Source organism: Sinohyriopsis cumingii, chromosome 13 (genome assembly GCF_028554795.1).
Source record: "Sinohyriopsis cumingii isolate HCF-2022 chromosome 13, ASM2855479v2, whole genome shotgun sequence".
Lineage (NCBI taxonomy): Eukaryota > Metazoa > Mollusca > Bivalvia > Unionida > Unionidae > Sinohyriopsis > Sinohyriopsis cumingii.
Genome location: NC_142973.1, coordinates 42,961,223 through 42,973,438, shown reverse-complemented (window position 1 = coordinate 42,973,438; position 12,216 = coordinate 42,961,223). Strand labels below are relative to the sequence as shown.

The 12,216-nt window shown below is 34.0% G+C and overlaps 1 protein-coding gene across 8 annotated transcripts in view; it reads right to left on the bottom strand.

The window, feature by feature from the left end:
• The window catches only part of LOC149785302 (TNF receptor-associated factor 6-like), a 104,241-nt gene that overhangs the window by 40,098 nt on the left and 51,927 nt on the right, over positions 1 to 12,216 (bottom strand). For all 8 annotated transcript variants that reach the window (XM_089979190.1, XM_089979191.1, XM_089979186.1 and 5 more), the window contains one exon: positions 8,502 to 8,663. In XM_089979190.1, coding sequence (XP_089835316.1) covers positions 8,502 to 8,663 — 162 coding nt within the window. The remainder of the gene's footprint in view (positions 1 to 8,501; positions 8,664 to 12,216) is intronic.

Here is a 12,216-nt window from a genome sequence, read left to right as displayed (position 1 = left end):
AAAACCTAATTTTTTGGACCTGATTTTTTCAACCCAAAATTTGCTCGTGGTCGGAATCTGATTTTGTGTCTGGATTTTAAACTTTTTGGTCTCAGATCTAAGGCAAACTGATATGAACTGCAACCAGACAGATGAACCTTTGCAAAAAATAGGATAAGAGATGGGCATTTAGAATAAAGAGTGGTCTTGATACGAAAATAATGGGTCCATTAAGCAACAAAAAAAAAATCCAACTTTTATCCTTCTGTTCATGCACAAGCCAAATAGCCAATGAAGAACGATGTTTCTAGCACAACTAGGCATTATTTTATTGGAAGATCACCTGGAAGTTGGTGTTTTCGGATGTGTTTCCTACCCGAATTTCAGACGAAAATGACAAAAACCTCCAGGGGTTAATGTGTTAATAACCACATTAATGGGGTTAATGTGTTAATCCAGGGGTTAATGTGTTAATCGGTAATGGACATATTTTTCACTTAATTTTGGAAATGGTTGGTGGAATTGGAATTGGTCTCAAATTGTTAACATCAGTCAGAGATCCAATTTAGTGAACTGACAGAACCTTTTCTAAATTTCACAAATGGGGAAACTACCCCATTTTAATACTGATCTATTAATGAAGTACACAATGCTTACTGCTATGACGTGACAGTAGTTTGCTTTCAAAAGTCTTAGACCAATCTGATCAAGCCCCACTGCTTTTGATAAGTCATTTTCAAAGAGATACTTAAATACTTTATCTGAATTTCAGAAATTGTCAAACAGTGCATCATGGGTAGTTTATTTCTACAGCTCACCTTTAGCATATAACTTGAATCAGTTGAAGGTACTATTAATTTACTGAGTACATTTGCAAAAAGTTATTAAAAGTATCAGCTCTCTGAAAATAATCAGTGATATTCTGTCCTTCTTGTGAAGTAGTTTTAAGATCACTAAATAGATCACTTGTACCTGCCTCTAATTTTCTGAACATTTTCAAAAAAGCATTGTGATCAATCTACAATTTTCTGGTGGTAATTTTTATTAGTTTTTCAAATGAACTTATTCCTCCATGACTTATAATTTCCTTCAATGCTGTTAGCCTTAGTTCTTTTTCTAGGTCTCATAGCTTCAAGAATATCAGCCAACAACCCTATGTGTTTGTGTGTAGACTTAACCTTAGAGTTTTTACAGGTAAGACAGGAAGTTTTGATCAACTACATCGAGGAATAATTTCATCTGGATCATCAAGCATTTTCATTTAAATTTTCTGTTTATTATGTCCCTATATAAATTATAAATATAGCATATTATCAATGTGTGTGTGTGTGTGTGCATTCAGAATGTAAATATACTAGGGGGCCACAAGGAGGATTAGTTCCATACAACAAACTGTGTAACCTCTTGAAATACAGTCATTAGTATTATTATTATTATATTTATTATTATTATTATTTCTATTAAAAATATTAATTGTATCCCACTGCACCAACTGCAGGTCATATAAAAATTGCCTAGGTTTTTTGAATGATCTATATGGTTTTCTTTAAAAGGAATAATTTTGCATTTATAGATAATGAATGTTTAAAAAGGATCACTGAGATCACATGGGTAGCTGTTTGTTAAATTTTCAAAACTACTACAATATATATGATCATGAAGAGTTGCTGAGGATCCATAGCTACCTAACAGAATCCAAAAGACTCCATAAAATCTAACCATTTGCTTTTGGACTTGCACCTTAAGTGAATCTTGATTGAAATTCCCTAATATGATTTTTTCTTTGTTTTCAAGAGGCACATTTTCAGTAATGGTTTCAAATCTGTTGTTAGATTCACTTTTAGATTCATGACTTCACTAAAGAAAACCAAATAGGAATCACTTGAAATCTCTATGCCCAATATCTAGCAAAATGGTCTCAATATTGGTGGGTTCAGTTCCTCTCAACCTTTACATATTCTATTATTCCTCCACTAGATCACGAAGATAATTTGTGTTGCACATCACCTTGCCCATGAGAATGTGGATGACATAAATGCCATGAAAGTATTTTAAATTCCTTTCAGAAATCAGCACCCCTCTAATTGGCACTGACACTTTGGCAGAAAATCACAGATGATCAAAAGCTGACACCTTTAGAAGTTCACTGCATAAAATGGCTTTCCATGACTGCTGTGATTGACTAGCACTCTTAGATATCACAGACACGTAGACTGGAACCTGATTCAAATATGCTTAAGTATGATTCAGATATTATGACAATCTCCATGTACGGTGTGTTAATGTCTTACCAATTTAACGAACATCTTTGGACATAGAACATTTAAGTAAAACCCAACAGATGAGGTATATTAACAACACACAAATGCAAGACACAGCAGTTGCATTTCTGATTAAAGTTTTGAAACCGAAAGAAATTTCCAGTCCATATTTCAGACATGGGAAGGTAAGCCATTCATGAACATGATATATTATTTAGTCATGAGGGGGAAGGGAATAAGAGTCCCTCAATGGTGTTCTACTGTCTGAAAAGAACTTTTGCAGGAATTCAAGATCAGACTGTTTCCTCTTTTAAATTGTTGAATGTTGAAACCATCTCTGACACTTTCAACACATTCACTATGGCAGCCATATTTGAGGCCAGATCAACACCAATCTTCATTCACAAAAAAAATGGATATCATAATTAATCTTCTGTTGAAAACCTCTATTACAATATGACTTTCCATTTTGGAAAAGTAAGCAATAACTAGATTAGATGGCTGCCATAGTGGCTATACTGGATGTCAAATTGGTATCACTGTTTTTCAGTATTAACTTGAAAGTCTTCTGGTGAAAACCCAATATTGATATTATTTTCCATATAGAAAGGCTAACAATAAGATATTCAAAATGGCCACTTCAGTGGCCATATTGGACATCAGATCAGCACAATTTTTATTCAAAACCAACTAGATACATGTACGAAATACCATATGAAAGCTTCTACTGAAAAACCCATGCTAATATGAATTTCTCTTCAAGAGAAGCAATAGCATGGTTTTAAACATGGCTGCCCTGGCGGCCATATCAGAGAATTGGGCAGCACTGCTTTCATGTAAGACCCACCTGACATCATAAGAGATTTTGCAGAGAAAACATCATGCTTATACAACCATCAATTGAGGCAGAATAGCACAACATGATTTTCAAGATGGCCACTGTGGTGGCGATACTCGATGTCTGCATGGCACCATTTTTATTCAAGATCAACTATACATCATAAGAAGTCTATGGACTGCAGACTTTCATTGGAAAAGGTGTGAGGCATGTTATTTAAAGCTTCACTGGAATCTTGTTGGACATTCAGGCCAGATGTCCATCTCCTAGCCAACTGTCACTATATTCAAATTCAAATCATCATAACTTCAACATCTTTCAGTACACACTAAAAAATTAATACTAATTCAGATGGGCTAAGTGTCAATATAAAATAATTGGATTCTATATGATGCAATATTCTAATGAGAAGGAATGGTTATCTTCCTCTGGTCACAGGTGAGTTTTCAAAGCACAAACTGATCACAACTCTACAAACATGACACAAGCCTATATTAAAAACAACTAAAAAACCTGCATGAAAGTATACTTACCGTTAATACCTGCAGACACAGGGTGTACATTTTGCTGCAATTTTTGACCATATGACACATTGTTCATGCAGTTTGTCAGGCAACTCAAAAACAGTTTATTTATTCATGTTAGTTCAGAATCTGAGAAAAGCATTATAGAACACTACACTTCTGTTCGAAGAAAGTATTTTGCCTCATCATGGCAGAGGGAAATGCTTCTGTGAATCATAATACTTAGTACAGTATTAATTGGTAATATAAGGGGAAGCAGTCTAAACTTCATAATTTCCTACACAATATGTCAACTGATACAATTTAGTGATCGATCTATAACTAGCTTTTGAAAAGCCAAGATGTTATTTACCTTATCTCTTGCAAGTTTGCAAAAAATAAATCAAGCACCAAATGTTTATCACCATTTGAAATTGAACCAATTACCATTATGCTAAATTAATCTCCATCTGCCTTTTAACACTATAATGCCACCAATCCCTACTAGTGTCAAAATTTATTTACATTGTATCTACTGAAATTTTTTATCTATACTGAAAATTTTGATATTTTTGTGCCTAACAATTTCCTGTTCATAACAAATTATCCACCTTACATCCTTGATTCCATTCACTGTGCATAATAATTGCCTACAACGACTGTATACCACATCATTAACAATAAACTTCCAAACAGCATATAATTCCATTGAAATTTTCTCAATATCCTGTTACCTATCAATTTTCACAGGTAAAGATCTAAGATGACAAACATCATCACACTCATGGAAAACCTTTTGCATAGAACTAAAGAGACAAGCATTTTTTTTTCAAAACCTTTGACATTTTACTAAATTGTAAAGCATACTTAATTTATTGATTATAGATACAAGATGTTATCTGCCACTTTTTTATTTTTCTGACATTACTGGATGTAGTCAAAAGAAAAACGATATACCGTTAAGCTAAAATTCAATTATGGACAATGTGCATGCATGCATTAGTCCTTCACAAAAGAGTTCAGCACACACTTGTCAGGCAGGTGGCCACGTCAGAGATCAATGGCAAATAAAAAGAGTGCATGGAAAAATTGTCAGGGATGAATAAGAGTAAAACAATAGTCCACATACACACGTGTTTGAATTCATTAGTTACACGTGTATTAGCTAACCTAAAGCCCAACTTTTATGTGGCAGACTATCCACCATTACATTTGTATTTGCACAGTTGTTCACCACTACAACCAGAAACCGTTGATTCGTAAGAAACAAAGTGGCAGAAAACAATTTGTTAGTCTAATAATGGAACCGTTCCAAAATGTCTTACAAAAATTGGAAACACTCTCTAAACGATGTCACAAAGTTTATTTGACTTTAAGCACAATAATGCTGTGAATTGACTCCATACATCGATTCTTGGGGTATACCCTATAACACTACTCTATTTTTTAAAACTATGTTACATTTTTATAATATGCCAGGTCCACAGACATTCTATGCTAGAAATGTACATGAAAGCTACTGTTAGTATTTTAAATGCTGCAGATTATGTGTAAAGAACTCTGAATACTGAATCTATTCCTCTTAGATAAATAGAGATATTTACCTACAAGTTGAGCGTCTTCCTCTAATAGACAGATTTATGTACAAGTTTAATCTATTCCTCTAATATATGGAACAATGAAAACATTCAAGCATATACATGTGCAGAACTTCACTCCATTGTCCACTGTAACATTTCACAAAAGTACATCCTGGTACTTAAATTAAATTTTTTTGAAGAAATTTGATTGGACTATAATGATCCAACAGATTTAAACATAAGTCTTCCTTCTAACAAGGAAGGAAAAATAATTCAGAACATTTTGGTTTAATCCTATTTTCTTTCCATTAAAAGTGACCTGACCAAAAGAACATTCATACAGATCTGAGGACTGATAGTGGATTAATGTCCAAATGAAAATAAAGTTCCATCTTTATCCTTAAAGACATCAGCTGTCCCTGTCTGGTTCCAAATTTCTTATCCTATTTGCTTATAGATTACAAATGCATACAATCTGGAAGGATGACATAACCAGAATGTGTTTATAGTATGCTTGAGATAGAGCTAATACCAACATATTTCCACAATAATTTTATTCAAAAAGCAATGTTGGAGAAATGAACAAGACATGTATATCAATCAAAAAAAGGTTACCTGTACTTTTTTTATTTCCAAAGAGTAAAAACATGTACATGCTATATTCAGTGCAACTAAAACAGCATTTGAGAGTCTCTAGGTTTACATTGATAATGATCCACCATTTTTCTGTTTCACAGACTGGTTCTTTAATTCCTATTAACTTTATAATAAAATTCTAAACTTTGTTCCAGTTCAACAAGTCTAAGAAGAATAACGCTGCAACAGTGGTGATCAATTACTCCATGTCATTATGACTGTCGAGGAGTAGTGACAACACAATATCAGCCATGGCAATCAGACCATATGTCAGATCATACAAACTCTGTAAATAAAAACTCACTGCCAATATGACTGGGGGAGCAGTGATAAGATTTACAATATGGCTGCTGTTGTGACCATACTGGATGACAGGTCAAGGCCATTTTCATTTGGAACCAACTAAATATCATAAAAAGTCTTCCAGTAAAAACTCCATATTTGATATGACTACCATGATGGCAATACTGGATACAGATCTGCCAAACCTAACATGACCTTCTCTGTAAGGCATTTGATATTTTTCCATTAGACCAGTTTTCAGTCAAGTGTAACAAAATCTCATGTACTGCTATTATAAAGTTTGAAAATATGTATTAAAAAAGTTCACAAGTTCTAATCGAGACTGAAGCAGTCATGTTAAACATTATGTTCAACTAAAACATTTGTAAAGTATGCTTTAAGACTTATATATATATAAGCAAACTCTCAACTCTTCTTTGCCATACATACAACCCTTCTCATTTGCTCCACATAAAAAAATAAACACAGCTGGTAGAACAACAATATACATTGCAATATTATTTCTGGGTTGATCAAGAAGTCCCATGTTTACGTCATATTGAATTTTGTTAGCATTAATGAATCTCAGAGTTTGTTACACAAATTGATTGTGCATGATTTTTGCACACATGCTCGTTTTGAAGGGGGATTCATTGCATTTAAGGATTATGAGTAGTACTGTACTCAAAAGAAAACAAAGATTGACAAATCTGAATTTATAATGCAAAAAAAGCAGCAAAGAAGTTTTTATACTGAAGAGGTTTCTGTAAAAGGATGAATGCATGTTTTTCTTTTTAAACAAGAGATCATTCAACCATGTTTCAAACATAAAACGGACACTTTCTAAAATAAAATGCACAATTTTTTTTCATGAAAGTGACTGAAACTGATGTTAGTATTATTCTACCCTCTAAAATGTTTGCATGAATTTGAATCCATAATTAATGTTATTAACATTTCATGTTGCTCTCAACCATTGAGTCATGAAAATGCTAGCAAAATACGTTAAAATACTGTTATGTATATTAAGTTTATTTTGTGTGCTTGACCTTTATCCATGACTGAGGATATAAATTTGGTGTGTACCTGCTTTTTATTGTTGTTGTTGTTGTTGTTGTAGGGTTTAACACTATTTTTCAGCACACAATAGGCTATAGATGGCAGCCAGTATTAATGGTGGAGGAAGAACACGGAAAAACCCTGGAAAGAACCACTGACCCACGAGAAGCTACTGGCAAGCTTTCTCAAATACCCACATTGGCTGAATCCGAGACTCAAACCCACTCAGACAGAGGTGAGATGGCAGTGATCCATAACGGACAGTGCTTTAGACCACTCGGCCACTCGGGGCACCCCCCTGCTTTTTGTCTTGTAAGTTATAAATTGGTTGTTTACTTGGATATAAATTCAAGACCCAGCCTTGATTATGACCTTAGAAGACTCCAGAAAAGAACCTGTTTACAGTTTGTGGTAATTTTCCATTACAACAATTGAGTTTTCTTCAGAAAGTGTCATTACAACATGGGTCAAGTGGGGATGTATATAAGTCTGAGTGCAGCAAGGTTATTCCTTCCTCCTTTCATTTTAGTCTGTAGAAGAATTTACTGTTGTGTTCAGATATAATATGAGAGAAATCTTTTATTTAAAAACTATTCATTTGAATTACAAAGTGCTCCTTGATATTTTCAACAAAAACACTACTTTGGGATTATTTAGTACTCATTCAAAGACATTGTGGATTATATCATTGTGATGCATCAAGACTATTGGTACATTTATACATTTAAGACTATTGGCATATCAGCACAATCAAGGTTGGAATTCATTCGGAACACCCTTAGAATTAATTCAGAACACTCTATACTTTTGGACTTGTGATAAAACTTTATTTGCGTTTTAATTCACAAAAAATCGTAAGTTCCTTTTAATTTTGCACTTATCCTAGGGAAATATATTATTTGTTGAATTTTACTAAGCTTTATGGGTTTCCTTTTTCTTTTACTTAGTTTAAGACCACAGAGTCATAACAATACTAACTTAAAATACGTGTGTTATTAGATTTTTATGACCTGAAAGCTTTAAAAAATTATGCACTTCAAATTTTTGCAATTTTAGCAGTACAAGTACTGTTAACCTTCCTTTCTTTGAGTTTACATTTTTCACAGTATTCCAGCTCAATACAAAAGTTACAAAATATAAAACAACACTGAAATTTCCACATATATAGTGATTGGCTAAAATTTTGATGGTAGTCAGAATATTGGATTTTTATTAATTTCCATTTCTGACATTTGATTCACTCAGCCTTTGCATTACATAGTGCGAATGTGCATTTCAACACTATTGTTACAAAAGCTGTGTCAATCTGAATGTACACTTTACTCCTGGGAATAGTAGAAGCAAGACCTTGATTGACACTCACCTCTTGTTCTTCGGCTATAATGGTCTCCCCACATTTTTTGCAAAGAATGATTCGCTTTGGACACTTGTCATTTTTGTGTTCCTGAAGATCTCGTCGCAAAAGAATATTGGCACACGAGTTAGGGCATTGGACATAGGCATAATCACAGACACACAAGTGACTCTGAAAAATAAAGTCCAGTAAAACCAGTCTTAGCAGATACTTCCATAAAAAGATACTTTAATATAAAGACACTTCCATGTAAGAACCTCATTATAAAGATTCCTCCATATAAAGATACCTCAGTATAAATATATCTCCAAATAAAGATATTTCAATTTAAAGATAACTCCATATAAAGATAACTCCATACAAAGATACCTCAACCTAAAAACCTCTATATAATGATACCTCAAACTAAAGATACCAAATATAAATATACCGCCATATAAAGATACCTGCATATAAATATAGCCTAATATAAAGATAAAGATATAATAAATGAAGTTAGTTCACAGGACTTTTATTGGTTTCTTTTCTTATTTAACTACAGTTATTAGAGACTGATGCACTGCAAAGGGCCCTGCTAACTAAAATTGACTCAAATGGGTCTTAAATAGAGGAACTTGGGCCAAGAACGGGCATTTAGGGGCTATTTAACCTCCAGATGATGACAGTGCTGGAAATCCAGTTTATTAAAGGTATCAACAATATCAGCTGCATGCCAATCTGGATTGAAATACAATAATTGTTCGTCAAATACCCTAGCAGAAACTGAAGTCAGGAGGACATACAAGAAAGGGGCTATAACTCCTGTGAATGATGCCATGGAAGGATAAAAATTAACTAATTCAAGGCCTTATCAATATAAAGGTACATGCTAAATTTGGTTGAAATCTAAAAGTTCTTAGCAACTTTTGGTTATTCTGGTTATTGCAAAAACCAAAGTTAGGTGGAAGGAAAATCAGGGGCCATAACTCCTCTAAATGATGTTGCAAAAAGCTGGAAATGAAAGTCATTTAAAGTCTCATCAATTTAATGTGACATGCCAGATTTGCTTGAAATTCAACAATCATTGGTAAAGTACTGGTGCTGAACCTAAATTAAGGATGATGGATAATCAAGAGGCACATCTCCTGCAAATGATGTCATGAAATGCTGTGAAGGAAACAAGCCCAAGGTCTCATCACAAACCCAAGGTCTGATCAACATATAGCCACTTTCCAAATCTGGTTGAAATCCAACAATCCTTGGTAAAGTAGTGCTGCAGAAACCAGTCAGCAAGATGGGCAAACCAGGAGCCTAACTCTTGTAAATAATGTCATGGAATACTGGAAACTGAACTCATTCAAGGTTTGATCAATATAATGCATGAACCCAAATTTGGTTAAAATCAAACAATCTTTAACAGTGTTATACTGCAGGAAGTGGTTAGTAGCACACCCAGTCAGTGGTGAAGGGACAAATTTCCTGTTAATGATATCATGAAATGTTGAAAATCAAACTCTTTCAAGATCTCATCAATATAACTCCTTGTGCCAGATTCGGTTCAAATCATGATATATTGGTAATTTTATGCTGTAGAAAGTAAAGTCAGGAGAACAGACAATAAGGAAGCATAACTCCCGTCCATTAGGTGGAACATGTGAAATTCAAGTCAAGAAAAGATCTCAACAGTATATAGCTGAATACCAAATTTGATTGAAATCCAACAAAAGTCAGCAGGCCTGGCCATCTGGGGCCATAACTTCTCTAAACAAAGACACAGAAGGCAAGAAATAGGAAGCCACAATAATATTGTGCATACCAATTCTGGCTAAAATCCAACAATTCCCATTAAAGTTTTTGCAGAAACCAAGTTAACAATGGATGGAAGGAAAGACAATAGTTGAGCTGTTGTTGTTGTTGTGGAAAACCCCAGAAAGAACCACCAACCCACGAGAAGTTACTGGCAAGCTTTCTCACATACCCACACTAGCCGAATCCTAGACTCGAACCCACACAGACAGAGGTGAGATGGCAGTGATCCGTAACAGAGGGCGCATTAGACCACTCGGGGCCCCCAACAGATGAGCTAACTGTGGGGCTCTGTAAACTTTGTCTAGAGGGACCTTAATTATATTCACACTTTTGTGGATAGTCTATGATAGGTGATGTCCATCCTTCCATCCATGCATCTGTGTGTGTGTGTGTGTGTGCATACATCCTTCTATCGCTGTGATATCCTTGCAACCTGAACTCCATCTAAACTGATTAATGGAGAAAAAGATCATATTTGGTATGATGCTGCACAGGGGATGATTAGATGAAGGTGAAAGTTTTGGATCCTCAATGCATCCCCAAGAGGAGGATGGGTGGATCAGAGGCATATTTTTATTGGTAATATTTAGCATAGACAAATTCACATTGCTGAAGTTTGGCAACAGCTCTTCTTGTAATTATGAACTCAAAATTAGCACATATGTGTGCAAAAGAAAACTAAGTCTAGGTCGTAAAATTAGCTCTTCTTACAACTGTTCTGTTCTTCATTTACTGATGAGTGCAACTCTTTTGACCTATACCCAGTATTCCGATTTACCTATAACTCTTTTGACCTATACCCAGTATTCAGATTTACCTATAAGTATAACTGTTTTGACCTATACCCAGTATTCAGATTTACCTATAAGTATAACTCTTTTGACCTATACCCTATATTCAGATTTACCTATATGCATAACTCTTTTGACCTATACACAGTATTCAGTTTTACCTATAAGTATAACTCTTTTGACCAATACCCAGTATTCAGATTTACCTATAACTCTTTTGACCTACACCCAGTATTCAGATTTACCTATAGCTCTTTTGACCTATACCCTGTTTCAGATTTACCTATAAGAATAACTTTTGATCTATATCCTGTATTCCGATTTACCTATAAGTATAACTTTTTTGACCTATACCCAGTATTCAGATTTACCTATAACTCTTTTGACCATTACCCAGTATTCAGATTTACCTTTAGCTCTTTTGACCTATACCCAGTATTCAGATTTACCTATAAGGATAACTCTTTTGACCTATACCCAGTATTCAGATTTACCTATAAGTATAACTCTTTTGACCTATTACCACTATTTAGATTTACCTATAAGTATAACAGATTTACCTACAAGAATAACTCTTTTGACCTATATCCAGTATTCAGATTTACCTATAACTCTTTTGACCAATACCCAGTATTCAGATTTACCTATAACTCTTTTGACCTACACCCAGTATTCAGATTTACCTATAACTCTTTTGACCTATACTCTGTATTCAGATTTACCTATAAGTATAACTCTTCTGACCTATTACTACTATTTAGATTTACCGATAAGTATTATTCAGATTTACCTATAACACTTTTGACCTATACCCAGTATTCAGATTTACCTATAAGTAAAACTCTTCTGACCTATACCCAGTATTCAGATTTACCTATAAGTATAACTCTTTTGACCTATTACCACTATTTAGATTTACCTATAAGTATTACTCTTTTGACCTATACACAGTATTCAGATTTACCTATAATTTTAACTCTTTTGACCTATATCCAGTATTCAGATTTACCTATAAGTAAAACTCTTCTGACCTATATCCAGTATTCAGATTTACCTATAAGTATAACTTTCTTAACCTATACTCAGTATTCAGATTTACCTATAAGTATAACTCTTTTGACCTATTACCACTATTTAGATTTACC